At 41.3% G+C, this 18,694-nt stretch overlaps 1 protein-coding gene across 9 annotated transcripts in view; it reads left to right on the top strand.

The window, feature by feature from the left end:
- Positions 1 to 18,694, top strand: part of MAP4K3 (mitogen-activated protein kinase kinase kinase kinase 3) — a 76,613-nt gene that overhangs the window by 29,622 nt on the left and 28,297 nt on the right. For 5 of the 9 annotated variants that reach the window (XM_082217428.1, XM_082217427.1, XM_082217432.1 and 2 more), the window contains 6 exons: positions 1,046 to 1,108; positions 1,194 to 1,275; positions 2,143 to 2,253; positions 5,327 to 5,402; positions 5,847 to 5,905; positions 11,037 to 11,099. In XM_082217428.1, coding sequence (XP_082073554.1) covers positions 1,046 to 1,108; positions 1,194 to 1,275; positions 2,143 to 2,253; positions 5,327 to 5,402; positions 5,847 to 5,905; positions 11,037 to 11,099 — 454 coding nt within the window. The remainder of the gene's footprint in view (positions 1 to 1,045; positions 1,109 to 1,193; positions 1,276 to 2,142; positions 2,254 to 5,326; positions 5,403 to 5,846; positions 5,906 to 11,036; positions 11,100 to 18,694) is intronic. The other 4 variants (XM_082217431.1, XM_082217429.1, XM_082217434.1 and 1 more) reach the window with 1 other exon arrangement.

Here is an 18,694-nt window from a genome sequence, read left to right as displayed (position 1 = left end):
TGATAGAGGAAGGAAAAAGAAGGAAAGGTGCGATTCTTTCCCTTTATTTCTTCCTTATGTCTCTAGGAAAGCGCTCTGGAACAGTTTCAAATATGAAAAATGTGGGCAGGGGATAGTTCCCTTAGGGTTTATGTGGTTGCCATTTCTAAAGTCTCTTTCCAAAATAGATATTCAGCTATCATAAAAGCCTGCTTAGCTAGAGACAATAGAGGGATGGAAAAATGAACCTTCAGACATGGGCAGCAGTGGTGACTTCAGGTCTCTCAAGAGCTTTTGGTTTACATTCCTTTCCCCTGCACACACATGCTGTCTTCTGATTGTGCTTCAGCCATTCAGTAGTAGATGTCCTGCAAATTACCAGTAGCATCTTTTTGACTTTTCTTCCTGAGCTATCACATATAGATGTAGCCCAGGCATAGGCAAGCTCGCCCTCCAGATGTTTTGGGACTACAATTCCCATCATCCCTGACCACTGGTCCTGTTAGCTAGGGATGATGGGAGTTGTAGTCCCAAAACATCTGGATGGCCGAGTTTGCCTATGCCTGATGTAGCCTGTGTGCTAGAGACCTGAAGAAGAGCCATCCAGAGTGCTGCATGTAAGAGCTGAAGAGCTTTGGCTCTTGCACTGCTCTCAGAAGATCACATGCCAAGGCAGCTGATGGGGGAAATTAGAGTCGTGTTTGCAAGAGCTGTGTTCCAGGTGCACAGGGTCTTTACAGAACCAAACAGTAAGGCCTCAAATAAGTATGGGTACCCCTGTCATCAAAGACACAACATTTTTTAAAAAAACCCCAAATACATTGCTGTTGCATTTAATTTATGATGTAAATCAGATAGCTGCCATTCTTGCCTTGTGCATTCTACCTGGATGTTATGGGCCCATTGATAGAGTGGGGTGTTGTTTTTTTGTTTCCTTTTTAAACAAAAAACAAACAAAAAAATATTTTCCCCTACTGAAGGCATCTCAGAGTTTTGTTCCTGGATAGAAAATAATATCGATTTTGTAGTTCTTAAATAGCAAGTAACAACTGTTCTTGCTTTTCAGAGCACTATTTCTAATGACAAAAAGCAACTTTCAGTCTCCCAAGCTAAAGGACAAAATGAAATGGTAAATACCTTTGTTATATAGCCACACTGTATTGATTATTGTATTCACCAAATAACCTTCTAAAGCTTGCAATTACATTTTAAAGGTCAAATAGCTTCCACCATTTTGTGAAAATGGCACTTACAAAGAATCCTAAGAAAAGACCCACAGCTGAAAAACTATTACAGGTATAACTTACGTTTTATTGTTTTCCACTATGTTAAAATGCTATCTGTAGTATTGTCCTTATGTGAGGAAACCTTCCATAAGGAGGTGCCGAGGCAAATCATTCCTGGTGGGGGGAACCAGTTGGTTGGGGTGGCGTACAGTGGTGCCCCGCAAGACGAATGCCTCGCAAGACAGAAAACTCGCTAGACGAAAGAGTTTTCCGTTTTGGAGGTGCTTCGCAAAACGAATCTCCTATGGGCTTGCTTCGCAAGACGACAATGTCTTGCGAGTTCCTGCTGTTTTTTTTCTCCTCCCCCCCTTTTTGTAAGCCGCTAAGCCGCTTATCAGCTGATCCGATCAGCAGATAAGACGCTAAAAGCAGCTAAAAGCGCTAATAGCGCTAAGCCGCTTATCAGCTGATCCGATCAGCAGATAAGCCACTAAAAGCCACTAATAGCGTTAATCCGCTAATCCTTCAATGGGCTTGCTTTGCAAGACGAAAAAAACCGCTAGACGAAGAGAATCACAGAACGGATTCTTTTTGTCTTGCGAGGCACCACTGTAATATGTTATACAGTATCCAGTTGGTTCAACGATTGGTGTGCTGAGGCCCTATGGAACACCTATTTTTGTTTATCTGATTTCTTCCCCTATACATAGAATCATATGAGCTGCTGCTTCTTTCTTTAGTCTGTGTGTTCCCATATGGGAGTGGGCAGGAAAAGTGAGCACTTGACGGAACTTTGCCTTGATAATCTTGGGGAGACTTAAACATTGTTTTTATTGTTGGTTTTAGGGAGCTTGCCCAACTTCTATCTATGTTAAAATTCTCAAATTCTAATGCATATTCTATTTGCTTTCTCTCCTGCTTCATTTTGTCTCTTTAGCATCCTTTTGTTACCCAGCCCTTGACCCGGACGCTTGCTATTGAACTGTTGGATAAAATGAATAATCCTGATCATTCCACCTATCATGATTTTGATGATGATGATCCTGAGGTGAGAATACTTCTTTCTTATAGAAGTCAGTGCATTTGCAGTTTTGTAATACAGTGGTAACTCGGGTTAAGTACTTAATTCGTTCCGGAGGTCCATTCTTAACCTGAAACTGTTCTTAACCTGAAGCACCACTTTAGCTAATGGGGCCTCCTGCTGCCGTACCACTGGAGCAGGATTTCTGTTCTCATCCTGAAGCAAAGTTCTTAACCCAAGGTACTATTTCTGGGTTAGCAAAGTCTGTAACCTGAAGCGTATGTAACCTGAAGCATATGTAACCCGAGGTACCACTGTAAAACATCTGAGCTATATCTGAGACACCTTCCCCATGTCAGGTAATGTGAGGATAAGGAGGATGGTTGCGAATATCTGAATTTCTAGAGCTTGTCTCATGAATGAGTGAAACTGGTGAGAAAGGTATCTTGGATTGAGGGAGAGTGACTTACCCAAAGAGACCGGACTCATGCTCTTTAGCTGCTATGCTGCACTTATTCTGCTTACTAGTTGAACTCAACAATAAATGCCAGACGATGGGCACAATTTCTCTTGCCCTCATCCTCAGGGCCCCAGACTTAGCTGGTCTCTGAGACACCACAGAGCCCAGAGACCATGCAACAGACACTAGCACTGCTCAGAATAGTGTGCTAGAGGCTTTTTTGTAGCTCCAAGCAGTTTGTTACTGTTGCATCTCCCATCATTGCATAGCTTGTGTGCTGTGGGTTATCTCCCATGTTAAGGTTTGCATCAGTATATATTGACAATGCACATTTTAGTTGTCTAAAAAAATATTGAAAGACTCAGAGATTCTGTGAACCTTCCACTCTTTAGACTCAAAGCAGCCAAAATCCTTTTACTGTACTGTAGGAAAACAATCTTCCAGTCCCCTAATTTGCCATGAATTCACTGAGATGGAGCTCTTTGCAGCCTAAGCATTTCTGAAGATGCTCACACTTAAATTATTACTTGTTACTACGTCATTGCTTACGGAGCTTAGGACACTTCCTCATCTGTTTCCACAAACTAGTTATCTGAAACAATAAGGCAGTTTCCAGGCCTTGTATTGAACTGCTGGTTTGTTTTTGATTGACTGATAAGGATGCCACTTAGCAGCATTAGAGGGAAATCTTTAGTGGCTAATTACAATGTGAAGCTGGGATACATTCTTAGCTAGCTTAGGCTGCTTTACCCTTCAGGATGCATCCTGAAGCTTACTTGGATTTAATCCCTATAACACTGAGATAAATACATGAGGTTGCTAGAGGGGGCTGTAGTTCAGTGTCTCGTCTAAACGCCTATATAGCAAAATCTTTATTTCAGGTTTTATAACTTTAGTTTTGCTGAAAGCATAACTTCTGGAATGGTTTCTACTTGTAATTCACCCCAACAAGTTTACAATGCACCCATATTGGGGGAGCTAAGTAGAGAAACTGGTGGTAAAGCAGAGCTAGCACCTGGGCAAGGTGCCTCCAGAGCAGGCTTATGCTACCCTAGTCCCCCCCCCCCCACAAAAAAAATCAGTTGACTAGTTTGAAGGTAAGGGTCCCTTTTTCAGCCAGTGGCTGTAATCTTCACTGTTGCTATGTAATAAAAAATTTAAGGTCATAAAAAATAAAATAAAGGTTAATAAAGGTACCAACCAAGCATGTACATAGATATGTGGACCACATGTTTGGAGCAGCACAGGAAGACCATCCTGAAACCATTTTGACTCCCAAACTGACCAAATGTTTTCTCTGCAAGGAGGGAGGGGCTGAGGGAACCTTCCCATTGTCTCAGGAATTGGGTAATCACCATTTCAAATGAATGGCCAGACTACCAGGAAAGGCAATCAGCAAAGGCATTATCAGATAACCTGGCAGACAGGAAAAACAACAGCATTCAAATTTCTGTTGTAGATCACCTTTTCTGTGATGTAGGTATGATGTTTGTGGGGGGTGGTCTTGGGTTACACCCCTGTGATGTATGTATGGAGGGGTGGTCTTGAGCTCCAGGGCAAAGAATTTTAAATGTCTATATAAGGGCAGGCACACCTTTGTTCTGGGTCCTCCTCCGTCCTCCGTGTGAGGGGAGCACCCTGCTGCAACAGCTTTAATAAAAGATCAGGCTTACGAGCTGCTTTGCTTCTCAATATTCTCTGGTTGGCCTCTGTTATTTTCTCCTACCAATGGAGAACCTACAAAGGACTCTATAAGGGCTCTTGTGTCCCGCATAAGAGAATAAGGGCAGATTTTGTTTACAACAGCTACGATTTATAGCATGCTTGCTGCCCTGATTCACAGGTAACAAGGAGAGAGGGAGAGCATATTAGCGACCACCGTTGGCCTCTGTGTTCCCTCCTGAGACCCATTTGCCAAGCCATCCTGGTTGCTGATGAACACACACTTACAAAACTAAATAGAATGTCACTATCACCTTGTCTGTCTGCATCTATTCATGCAGTTCACTTAAAACATACCTCGCCGTAAGAGTTTCCACCAAACAATACGTTTGCAGTAGCAGTACCTTACTAGTAAAGGTGACTTTGATGACAAAGGAGGATTCTTCCGAAAATGAAAGAAAACAGCCCTTAATTGAAAAAAGACTTGCCCAAGGCTTTCTTCAAAATTAATAGTATACCATTAGTAGCAGTGACGGGTTTAGACTCATAAATAGAGACAATGGAGTAGACATCAGTCTGCCAAGAACTTATGTCCCTGTGGATGACGGACTTTTATATAAAGTGATAGAAACTTGGTTTCTATCTGAATGTAATTTTCCACTGGGAGATAGTGCTATTTTTGGAATGTGGAATCTTAATCTGAAACTCACAAGGGTTTCCGCCGTTGAATTTTAAGTTATGTCTTAAAGTTGCTTAAACTCACAGGATGCTTTTACACTGCTGCTTCTACAGGAGGGCATTCTGTTGTACTTCCACCTCATTTCATACTAGAAGTTTCAGTCATGATAAATATCTGTGCATATGTAGTTATTTTCAATATACAGAATTTTGTGTAAAGGTCTTTTTAAAGAATATTCACAAGAGGCATATGGAACACCTGTCTTTTCATTTGTTAAACTATGTATATATTTTCCCTAGCCTCTTCTTGTGCCTCATAGAATTCATTCGACAAGCAGAAATGTGAGGGAAGAAAAAACACGCTCTGAAATAAACTGTAAGTACATACGCAAGTTTTCAAACTTAATTGTGAATTTGTCTTCCATATCCACACATGTGGTGGTGATTTGTATTAGCTCATTACCACCCAGTCTATGTTAGATGATCATAGATTTAAAATTTCAGTCTTGCTAGAAGTATATAGTTTCTTTACTTCCATAGCTATTGGTTGCCTTAACTGTACTGCCCATAGCTGAGCTAGATTCTTCCGTGCGGCTCTGTTTCCTCAGTGCTTCATTGTATTCCCAAGGATATGAAGCATTTGAAAAACCAATTGGAAACCAAGTGCCCAGAGTTGCAAAACACACAGACTTGTTAGAAAGATACAATACTGGATGTGATGCTTCCTTTCTGACTAGTTTTCCAAAGGCTTTTACCATCATTTTATGTATCTACATGCTTTGACCTCACTTCTGAATATTTCATTTATTCTCTTCGACAGTTGGCCAAGTAAAATTTGATCCACCTTTAAGAAAGGAGACAGAGCCTCATCATGAGTTTGTGAGTAACACAGTTGTATGTGTTTTGCTGCATGAAATCATGCCATATAAAAAAATGTGATTAGGAGCATAAGACTTGTAGACTCCTGTGGATATGTATGGTGTATATATCTGTGCAAGACCTCAAAATTATGATTTGCATTATATTCTTTTCTGAATATTTGGGATCCTTCAAAACATAATCGGATCTGTCTTCTGATTCTTAAGCAAATATCCCACAAGTAGATATAGCTGTCTTCCTTCCTGTTTTAAGGCTATTTTGAGTGCCCCTGTTTAAATATATTTCTCTAAAGCTGTTGAGCAGCTTCCTCATAAGGTGGGACCACTGAATTTGGCAATTAGGTAGAAATCTCACCCACTTTGCTTACTGCAGCAAAGGGGGACTTGTGAGTCACCATGACCCTGTAACTATGAAACACAGCAGCCCAAAACTTACACAAGTACAACTCGTGTCTTTGGCGCAGAGTCTGATAGGTCACAAGAGCCGGTGTGGTGTAGTGGTTAAGAGCAGTAGTCTCGCAATCTGGGGAACCGGGTTCGCGTCCCTGCTCCTCCACATGCAGCTGCTGGGTGACCTTGGGCCAGTCACACTTCTCTGAAGTCTCTCAGCCTCACTCACCTCACAGAGTGTTTGTTGTGGGGGAGGAAGGGAAAGGAGAATGTTAGCCGCTTTGAGACTCCTGAAGGGGAGTGAAAGGCGGGGTATCAAATCCAACCCTTCTCTTCTTCTTCTTCTTATGTGGGGCAGGCTGTTATGCAGCCTCAGCTTCCTGATACGTCAGACGAATGAATCAATTTTGGCTTGTTGCATGTAATTTGTGTTCTTCCTTATGTCTTCCTTCTGGGTCCCCACCACCCCGCATGCTGTGCATCACTTTGCTCTTGCACCCGCTACAGTATCGCCTCGCCTTACAGCAGTGGTGATGAGTCCATGGGCCAGACCCAGCCTCCCAAGCCAGTTTTAATGGCCCACTAACCCATGGCAAATTTTACCCATTTTATTGGGGTGACTTGCATTGTGACACTGAGAGCTGGTCAAAGTGCTTCAGAAACAAGAAGGGGCACTCATCTGTTTCCTGAATGCTGACCAAACATTGGGGCTGGTTTCTTTTTTTAAAAATAATGGTGGAGCTGGTTTCCTTCATGTTTCCAGAGCACTGGCCAGCGCTCAATAGCGGTCAGCTGCTCATTGCTGCAGTCACAATGGTGGCAGCTTGCCCTGCCCCTCTGCAGAAGCTGTCGCTGAATCAGCCACAAGCGCCCGGTGCCACTGAGAGTGAAAGTCTGTGTGGTGGCCACACTCACTACTGGCATACCTTCCTCGAACCACAGAAAGTTAGCCACCCTTGTTCTGCATTTGCTTACTTAAAAAAACATGGCTATTATATGCTTGATCACTATGTGTACATCTAAGGTCAGATATCTCATTAGTATGGAAAGATGGATGTTAGTAGTGGGCAGATGTTTGAAAGCAGTTTTGAGTGCAGAGAACTCAATGGGGGAAACACAAAAGAGCCTTATGCAATGAGATGGCATTAGACAGGACCTTAATCGTAGTCAAAAAAATAGAAGGCTGCACACCAGATTGCCATATGACAGAAACCCTGCGGTGTGGATACATTCCAGTGGCCAGGAGGCTAGTATATACTTCAAGGCAAAGATTAAAGTACTGAGAAAGCAGGGAATTGCATCCAGGTGGGTCCCATGCAAACTTGGTCTTGGGCATCTGATGTCTATGCTGTCTACCCTTGAGTCTTGTGCTTGTCCCAGTTCATTCCATCCAATTGTGCCCAGATATTTGCCTGCTCATTGTTGATTTAATTGCCATTTTTGTGTTATAGCAGAGAGTCCAACAATAGGAGTAAATGCGGCAAGTCGTCTTAGCTCTGAACTCCCCACAAACAAGCCCCTGTTTTAGCACAGGAAGCAGTGGAGGCAGAAATCTACTTCCTGCTGCCCTTTGCAAATGTTGCTTCCTAATGTCTTCAGTGGGTAGCACCCAACAAGAGTTGCTAGGGCACAATTCTGCCTGTTGCTTTCTAAACATTGGGGTAGCAGAGAGGAATTGACTATTTTGCTCTCCTTTCCTGTTCTTCCCTTCTGTCCCTGCCTGGCGTGGGCTGAAGCTGAAGCTTTGTTTTGTACAGCAGGCAAGGAAGTAGTGTGGTCTTTTAGAAGAATGGTACTTGATGTGTGGCAGCTGCATCCTCTTCCACTGCCTCCTAACTTTTAAAGGTACCAGCAGGCATCATGTTTTAAGCTGGCAACTCTACAGATCTCTCACTCAGGATATGAACAACAAGGCAGTGTTGGATTAGCTGCTGCATTCTCTTAAATCCTGAACTCATTCTGAGGAGTGTTGATGGTCCTTAGACACCCGCCTTGTGTTTAATTATCTCTCAGGATAGAAACATGGGAAGACTTTTATGCAGCAAAATGATACATTTCTTATTTTACTTCATCTCCATGTAATTTCACTTTTCCTTGGAGAAAATATAACTTGGGTATAATCTTTAAAGCAGCCATGCTGATACATATTGGAAAGTATCTTGATTGCTAAAATTTCCTTCAGGAAATTCATCTAGTCCTTCAGCTTTCTCAGTTTCAACATATCTTAGGCCACTGTTTACCATTCCCCCCAAAAAAAACACCTTTATTTGGGTGTCTACCAAGTTTTTCATGGTAGATTTGCACTTCTCTAATTATCTATCTTTCTGAGCAAGGGCTAGAAATTTGCCCTCAAATACAGTTTATTTCTTGATTCATGTTTATAGCCAATAGACCATTAGTAGGCGGGTTATATAGTTGTATTTTTTAAAAGATTTGTACTTCTAGAAAACAATTTACTCAATTTAGTGTTGTTTTTCTTTTCACGTTGGCTTCTAATTCGCATTCCTTGCACCTATTTTAAGGACTGACTCTCAATGCGTGGACTTGTTTTATTTTTGCATCCCACTCCCTCTTTCTCAAGTGCTTGTTCCTATCTTGTATGTTGTTTGCAAGGCCTCCTGTGTGTTTTCCTAGCCTCTTTGATAGTTCTACTCAACAGTAACTACATGTGGTCCATGTATTCCACATTCTGACTTCCATATTGCATGCTCTCTTATTCAAGATAGGTGCATACAAAACTGCTGTATTTCAAATGAGCCAGACCGTTCCCCCATCTAGTTCCTTATGGTCTATACTGACCTGCAGTTGATGTTGAGGGTTTATTTCTCAACCCTACCTGGAAGTCCCTGGGATTTATCCTAGGACCTTCTGCAAACAAAACATGTGCTCTATTCCTGAGCTGTGGACAGATTAGAGAGACCAAAAAATAGGTGGGAAAATTACTTGTGTATGACAATTTACCTATCAGTAATTGTATGCAGTTATAAAATCTGAACCCAGAACACTGGCATGGAGGAAAAGTTTGTGTTTGGGAAACAGATTTTTTGTCTTGAGACCATGAGGGACAAAACTCAGATAAAATACAATTAAAGTGGCTCCTGCTTTTGCCCCACTCACTCAAAAGTTTAAGTGCTGATACTGCTTGACTTTGTAAGCAGAAAGTTAAGCATGAGGAACACCCATTTCATCTGCATGTTCTCTTCTGCATTGTTCTTTACCAACATTAGTCTTGCTTTCCAATCAGTTAATTGGTTTTTTAATCCAGTCTTGGAGAAGTACCGTATCTTTTCAACGCTTTGTTCTGTTGGAGATATACTTCTTCATATCTCATCTTGTTGTACCAGTGGAAGATGGAGACAGATTACTGATTAAAATTCCTATGCACACCCACCCACCCTTTTTTTTAAAAAAGGAAGCTCCAAGGTCTATAATGTTTGTTGGTTGGATGCAAGTGAGACTGCTGGGATCTAAAGAGCTACCTAGGCTCAAAGAAGGGGCATGTACTAGTAGAAACTATTTTCCTTTCTGCTGCAGACTCAAAAATAATATGAGGCATGAGGGTCCGCTGTTTAAGGAAGAGTGAGTCAACCCCCTAGTTAGGCTCACAAAACTAGTTTTACAGTCCTTTGAATCTGGGCCACAGTGTCCTATAAAGTCACAGTTTGGGTTTAAGCATTTTTATAACACACAGTTGTCAGCAACATGGGAGAACTCAATAATAATAATAATAATAATAATAATTTTTATTTACCGTATTTTTCGCCCCATAGGACGCACCGGCCCATAGGACGCACCTAGTTTTTTTGGGGGGAAATAAAGAAAAAAAAATTATTTCCCCCCCAGGTGCGGGGCTGGGGCGGGGGAAGCCAGAGCTTTGTGCAGCTCTCCCATGGCTAGCGGAGAGCTGCGCGAAGCTGGAAGCCTGGGGCGTGCTGAGCTTCCCACGACTTGCGGATAGTTTCCTGAATCCTGGAGAGCGAGAGGGGTTGGTGCGCACCAGCCCCTCTTGCTCTCCGGGCTTCAGCGAAAGCCTGCATTCGCCCCATAGGACGCACACACATTTCCCCTTCATTTTTGGAGGGGAAAAAGTGCGTCCTATAGGGCGAAAAATACGGTATGCCCCGCCCTCCCCAGCCAAGGCCGGGGGCTCAGGGCGGCTATCAAGCAATAATAAAAACCATAGAGTTGTAGAGTTGGAAGGGGCTCCCGAGGGTCATCTAGTCCAACCCCATGCAACGCACATTGATATGCCCTAGTGTGAAACACACTTGGAACCAACTTGCATTGAAGTAAATGCACTTACAACTATGAAGTTGTTCTAGTTCCATATTTTGAACCATAAACCACCTGGCACATGGAACTGCCTGTGGGTATGCAGCTGACTGGACAGAAGACTTTGTTAATCTTTGTAAGAAATAATAGTACAGGAATGATGGGAAATCTGTGGCTTGCAACTTTCAAGGAAGAACAACAAAATATGTGTGTGTGTTTTTAAAAAAATTGGCGTGTAGGATAAGAAGTATAAACAAATGTACACCTGTTACCAGTCCTTGCATTTCTTAAGTCACCATTGAACATCTAAAGGCTATACTAATCCACCTGCTATATTGTGTAAAGCTTTAGACACTTTAATAAACGGTAATGGCAGAGTCAGCTATCGTGCAACAATGTCCCTTTGTACTTAGATGTTTTTGAGTCTAAAAGTAATTAACCTGAGTTTCTGGTCTTTGTCTGATGAACAGCCCGTCAGTAACGATTTTTCGGACAGTTCAGAAGAAATATACTACACTGCAAGATCTAATCTGGTATTTTCATCTATTGCTTTTTCTTTGTCAGTGTTTGTTCGTCTTTTTTGGTTTTCAAAGTTGATTGTTTTGTTCAGTTGTCATGCTGCTTTTGCCATCTGTAGAATAGTCAAAAGTTCTACTAATCAAATACTTGCGTAATAATAAAGCTACTGATTTTAATTACCCATGTCAGTGTTGCATTCTTATATACTAACATTTCTCACAATGATTTTTGTAATTTCACTAAAACTATATTAAAACAAATTGCTAAGACAATTGCTAAGCTGCTGACTAGGTTAGTTTTTTTCATAATGAGAGAAACTTGAGCACATAAATAACAAAAGGTAACAAATTTCATTGGGAAGGAAAGGATTGAAATCAGCTTGAAGAAAATGGAGTGCAGGTATTGCTTCTATATCTTATTTTCCACCTGTTCCAACATGCATTTATTTATTTAATACTTAAAACATGAGTACAGCAGTAAGCACTGAGATTTAATAATATTTGCGGATAATTGTTTTGTGTAAAGCAACTTAGTTTTCGAAACATTTTAGCCAAGAATTATTTTGTTCAGAAATCTCTTCTCCTTTGATCTTTAGCAGTAGAAACAAATTTTAGTCATTAATATCCTTTGCCTAATACTTAAAATGTTGCTTTTCTGGATTTATTTCATAAAGAAATAAACTTTTGGCATTAAGGAGGTAACATAGCAAAACTTTAGTTGTTTACTATGGACACCTGCTTCCATTTAGATGGAGGTTGCCTGCTTCTTCCTCCTTGGTACACAAACCTGCCTTCAAGAATTCGTATTTGTAGCTCCAGTAATTCTTTCCCTAGTTTAATGGTGGCTTCCAGCTGGCTCTGTGAGAATAACTCTAGGCTATTGTTCTATAGCATCTCCTGAGACACTCCTGCAACATTGAACTTTAACATAATTTCTTTTAAAATATATTTATTTTTGTCCTGTCCCTGCCTGTAAATTTTTGGCAAAACTTGTACTAATTGTGATCTCTCTTCAAGGGGAAACAATTTCCTTTTAATAGCAGTAAACCACATAGCATGTTGGTACATACTTTACAGTCATCTGCACTAAACATAACATGTGCTGTGCGTCATCTGTTTTCACAAACGCTATCTTTCTTATTAGGAAGTTCATTCTTGATTTTCCGCCAAAGATATTTCAGAACTGTGTGTACAGTTAAAAGAGAGATGTCAGAAGTGTGAGAACAAGTTTGTCTTCTAGATAGATAGTTGGCATATTCTGTGCCTCTGCAGATTTTAGGAAGCTTGTGGTGATTTCTACATTGGGAAGGATGGTGTCAGTGACCTTAGTCAAGCACTGTTTTACTCCCGGAATTCTATCTACTCTGAGATTGTGAGCAGATTTGGGGCATGCTTCCATGAATGTGCGCAGAAGGTAACAAATGAACTTGGGAAATGGCATGTTTGTCTGAACATAGATTTTTCCTGACTCTTGTGAGAAGGAACCTTCTAGAAATTGGGTTCTATTTCTCACAGTTGGAGAGGTCTCATGTTTGGGCACAAATTACTCATCGCCTTCTTTACACTGTGATGAAAGTGCAAGTGGTAGTATATGAGCCTAATCCTCATTCCCAGTTGTATCCAAAGGGCAGAAGAGTGGCCTGGTTTGCAAGGCATGCAAAATCATACCCTGTCTTGGCTAGACTGCTCACAGCTGCTTTGCGCCTCCATTGGTCCTTTTTGCTGCCGTGTTGCAGGGAGTTAAGCCAAGGTTTGACTTAGATTGTCATTCAAACCAGGACTCAGGGTCACTCTAGTTAACTGCAAGCTGTAACCAAAACATGTACTGAAAGTGATTATGTTTCCATCATTTATTTTTATGCTGTGACCTGCCCTGAAATCTACAGATGAAGGGCAGTATACAAATTTAATTTATTTATTATTATTATTTTATTTGCTGCATGTCTGCTTGAAAGTAGTCTTTACAGAATGGAGTGCGATTTGTGTCATGTCATCCAATGTCTGTGGCCTTCCTGAGATAACTTAAGACAGGGAGTGATTGACCGAGACCCCTGAGAAGAACAATCTGAACCTCCCCCCCGGGGGGGGGCTGGAGAAAGTGAGAGAGAGAAAAGGGGTTGCCCACTACTGCCTTGTGGCTTCTTGCAAATTGTTCTTGGAGGAATGTAGCCCTTGACAGAAAAAGAAGATCATTCTTTAAAGAATGATCATTCAGTACAATTGATACGTCTTGATCACCTGAAAATTGAAACCATTTAATCCAATACGTATAGCGTCACATCAGAGATCATTTCTAAAACATCATGCTTGATGCTAACAAATGCATCTCATTTTTACTCTTTTCTATCCAAGCAACATTCCTGGTTCTGAAGCAAAAGCATGTCTTGTCAAACATGCTTACCACTTATGCCTAGTCTTTTGTTGGAAGGTCACGTGGGACTACGCGGTTAGAATTAATTTGTTTCACGGCTCAGTCCTGCAAGCTGTAGATTTGACAGAATCGTCTGACCACCTCATTCAGTATTCTCATATTACTTATGTGAAATCCAAACGGCTAACAAGCTGCTTGATTATATTAATATATGGGAAGCACACTGAACTCCCTAATGCATCACATGTGCATATACTAGGTATAATAATAGTATTATGATTTTGAATTCCTTAACAATAATTACCTAGTTGACACACTTCCTGAAAACTAGTATTTCATTTTCTGTGTTTACAACTTTTCCCAATTGTAAAAGTAACATGCACAATATTTACACTGTATTATCTATCTAGCTTTCTATATCTAAAAAATAAAATACAAGTGTGTCTCCTTTATCCACAAATAGTGGTTATTCAAACCTTAGACAGCCACTGCACAAACATTCACCCTCGAGCGCTAAAGTTCCATTCTGTTGAGTGGCTCAACCAGTGCAAAGACATTAAAATTTGAATACGAACAATCACTTTAAGGACAAAATTGTCTGGTATAGCTATTTGCAATATTTAGCCACTTCCGATTACCTTGGCTTGTCCAAAGTTTTGTTGCCAATACTGTAATGAACAGCACTACTATCCAAAGAGTATCAGTGGAATTATCAGAATCGAGTGCGATTTGATTCACTGTTCACTTGGATGTGGTTAAATATCCCACGGTTTTGTTTAGAGTTGAACTTAGTTATTCTGTTTATGTTGGATAGCTGCTTCTGTTTGATGGACCTTCTTGCACAGTATCTACAAGAAAACTGCTAAATTTCCATGTGTGTGCACATGTGTCTTTCGTCTCCAGAGATATATGGCTTGAGCATTCAAAATCTTGCGTTAGAAACACTCTGTGCAAACTAAGATGGTGGTGTTTTATTTTTGTCTCTATCACCTTCATTTTGCAAGCTTTACTTTCCCACAGAAATACGCTAGGACAGTACACAAATGAATTTCTTTCCCAGTGTTTTGCTGTAACTGTATCCAGGATGAAATGCAGGTTATTTTTAAAAGCATCTAGTAATAGTAGATTAGAAAGAGACATGATCATATTTTAGCCTATTGATGCTAACAGACAGTAGAGTAGTAACCTGGCTGTAAACAAAGGTTTAGACCATTAAATAATACAAACATAAACCACACTGACAGGTGTCACTTTTCATAAAAATGTTCCTGTGAGATTTCTAACGTACGGTGGCAGATGAAGGATCTTTTTACTTTTTTGTAGCGGTTTGCTTATTTTCTCTTATTAATTTTTCTGTCACTGCAGTAGAATATATATTGTCGTGGATTTGTGCTTTGCAAATTGAGAGTGGCATCTTGCCTCTGCCCAGCCATAAGAGCTCTAGTTTCTATGTTTATGCAACTGCTACAGCTTCCCTCTTTCCCACAAAAAAACAACCAAATCCTATATGAGGGCCCTCAAGTATTTCACTAGTGTTTCTCTGATTTGTGGCTACCATATGCCATTTCAAGGAAGTATCTAAAGCATGGTTTCTTCGTTGGGAACCCCTGGTGACACAAACTCAAGCATTTACTCCTGCTAAAGTTCCAGTCACAGAAAAATTTATGGATGCTTAGCTTAATGCTATTTAAGTGGTTGTATAGAAACTGCTGAGACTGCATAGATTATTTTGCTTGGGGGTAGGGTCATCCTGGAGGTAATCAAAATTTATTTGTTGATTTAGAGTATTTATGGATCATCCTGCCTTCAAAGAGCTCAAGGAGATACACAAGAACCACAGCAACAAAATACGTCAATAAAAGCATATACAAGCTAAAAATTAAAATAGGAGACAGATGTAGCTCTAGGGGAGTTGGGGCACTACCACAGAGAAGGCCCTTCATGAATCCTGTTGGGCACGATGAGCAGAACCCCATCCCCAGCTGATATTAAGGCTCAAATGGGCTGGTATGAGAGGTGCCGTTTCTGCATATATTTGGGCCATTTGGTTTTGCAAACCACACTGAAACGAGCCCAGTAGAGCACAGGCAGCCAGCGCAGAGATTTTAGGACAGGCCCTTTGTGAGCCCATCTCATTGCTCTAGTTCATAATCTGACAGCCACATTCTGCACAAGTTGCAGCTTCCATACCATTTTCAAGGACAACCCTAAAGCCCGTTGCAGTCATCAAAACATGAGGTCACTAGAGCATGAATTACTGATAGCAGGCTGGCTTGGTCCATGAATGTCTGTAGCTTGTAAACCAGCTGTAAATGGCAGTAGGCTCTCCTAGCCACTAACACCACCTGAGCTTCTAAGGACAATAATGGACCAGAAAGGACCACCAAGCTACATAGCTGTTCCACAGGGCAACTGCTGCCCTTCTCCTAGGCCAATTCCTAGATCAGAGACTTGACTAGTCACAGTACTTTTCAGGATTCTATTGTATTTTATTGGCCAACATCTGGTCTGTCACTGCCTCTAAGCATCTATCCATCTTATCTACCACCTCTCCCAATTCTGATGGAGTGGAAAGATAGAACTGGGTGTTGTCACATTGATGACAATTTGCTGCAAATCCCTGGATGATTCCTCCCAAGAGTTTTATTACAGATATTAAATAACATGGGAGACAGAAGGGAATCCTTCAGCACTATTGCCAAGAGGCCACACAGACATCTCCCAACATGACCCTGAAGGTAGGAGTTGAACCACTGTAGCACAGTAGTACCTCCAACCCATAGACCCAGTTCAGGAAGATACTGTGATCTATAGTATTAAAAGCTGCCAAGATGTTGAGAAAAATCAATAGGATAGTGCTCCCCCTTTCCATAATCAGTTGGTAGCAAAGACAGAATTGTTGAAAAACCAGATTAAAATAGATCCAGAACTCAGCTATATCCAGATTCACCTGCACTCATCCCCTTCTTGAGCACCTTACTCAAAAAGGGGATATTTGCAACCATGCAACAGTTGTTTGATATCTCATGGTCCAGAGTGGTCTCCTTCAGGAGGAGGCAATCTTTTGCTTCTTCTAAAGTGGCTCTCACAGTGAAGTATTTAGCACTCTGTCGTCCACCCAGTCAATCCCTCTCAGATACACAAGGGGGTAGAAAGGGCCTTTGTCCTCTGAATTCCTGCAAAGTGTCCTGTCCACATCCTCAGACCACGCTCACTCATACTGATCCCACCACATGCACCCAGACAGTACTCTGGAAATCTCATTAGGATTCGCCTCAACTGCGGCTTCAAGTTCAGAGTGAATGTGAGCAATTTCTGCCCTCAAACACTTTTTGATTCAGTTTTCCCTTCTTACCCACATGCCTCAGATCCAAAAACATTTCCGAAATTGCCAAGTTCTGCAGCACTCTAGAAGTCCTTTTGGAGTCACTCTCACTTCCTCCATAGTTTAATCCAGCATCCTCATTAACATTCTTGTCCTTTATCCATCTCACCCCTTGCCTCCAAGTAAACAGTCATTTATCACCAAGCTTTGTTTTCCAAACGTGATCTCAATTTTCCTCTTTGCTTATAAAAAGAAAGCAGGTCATATTTATCAATGTTCCTTGATAAAATGCTTTACTGGCCACTAAAAATGATGGTGCACGTTGCTTTGGCATGATGCATGGCTGTGCTGGCTAGTAGTGGTAGTCCAAGACATCAGGAAGACACAAGGTTTTCTATAGATTGTAATATATGGATGGGTGGGTGGTTTTGAGACTATACTATATAAGAAGTAGGTGGTGGGATTCATAAAGGTAAGGGAATTATGGTAATCAAAAGGAGCAGGATCACATTAATCTAACATTGGCTGAGGTTACTCAGATAGTTGTTTATTTTCTTGACATCTGATGGGATAGTGTTCCACAGGGCGGGCGCAACTGCCGAGAAAGCCCTCTCTCTGCCTGGTTCCCTGTAACTTCACTTCTTGCACTGATGGAACCAGCAGAAGGCCCTCAGGGCTGGATCTCAGTGTCCGGGCTGAATGATGGGGGTAGCGATGCTCCTTCAGGTACACAGGGCCGAAGCTGCTTAGGCTGAATGTGTCCAAGTTAAATGTGCTTAAAGTTGTGGGCTTACTGAATACTACAAAAAAGCAATGTTGGACTAAAGCAGATATCATAGCTCCAATAACAATCCAGTTTTTCCTCTAACCCCATGCCTCCTGGTTTGAATCATCCAGAAAGAATTCTAGCTGACTCAAAAAAGCTTTCTTGCTGCTTTATGACCATTTTCAAAGGAGTGTTGGAATTTTCCAAAAATAGAAGTGGCAGGCTACTGTAGCCTGCCTCTTTCTTTGTGTAGTTTATATGGTGGGTTTCTTTCTGAGAAAAGTTTATTTATTTGACATGTAGAGGTTTGGCAGGTAGAGCCTCCAGCAGATGATGACATTGTCCCTGCTGTGAAATAAGTGGTAGCACATTGACCTTGGTCTACTAAACCACTTATTAAAATCATTAGGACTCCTAAGCTTTTTTTCCCACATGAAAGTTGTGGCTTCCAGGATTCTGAAGATATGTTTCTGTACTGCAAAGCTATGATCCCTAGTTCATATTCATTTCCATCCATGGAGATTTCAGAGCCCTTGCACTTTATCTATTTTGAATTATGGTTGTTAGTTACTCGTACAAGGTGATCTCTTTACATTAAAATATATTGGGTTGCGTACAATAATAGCCTTTCAGAGACTTTAAGGTTATGTGATCAAGCCGCCATTGCTCGTGGCATGTATGTTCATCCTTCCCCGCACAGATTTTGTGCATTTTGGGAGTAGCAATTCAGAGTAGGAGGAGATGAACTGTGGACCCTGATGACACTCATAAATCTAAAGAGCTGTTTGATTGGATCCTAATTTCATTGAGCAGAGTTTGTCTCATAGAACTGGGCTTTCATGCCTCCCTACACCCCCTTGAAAATCTCTTTCTGGGGGTTTCTGTACTTCCAGGAACAGCCTGCTGGGAATCTCAAGTGAGATATCCGTGCAGTGGAAGTTGCTTCCAGTACCAGTAACCACACAGAAGCTGCCTAAGGTCCAAATAGTTTACTGTTGCAGAAGATAAGGCTCAGCAAAACAGTTCTGGACTTGGATATATACAGCTTGTAGGCTTTTGCAGATACAGATATATGCAGATGCATACATTTACAAAGTAGCTCTGTTGCTCCAGATAAATTCCAGCCACTGGGCAAATAACACCAGCAG

This window comes from Podarcis vaucheri (assembly GCF_965113315.1).
Source record: "Podarcis vaucheri genome assembly, chromosome: 3".
Classification (NCBI taxonomy): domain Eukaryota; kingdom Metazoa; phylum Chordata; class Lepidosauria; order Squamata; family Lacertidae; genus Podarcis; species Podarcis vaucheri.
This window is presented reverse-complemented; position numbering and strand designations above follow the sequence as displayed.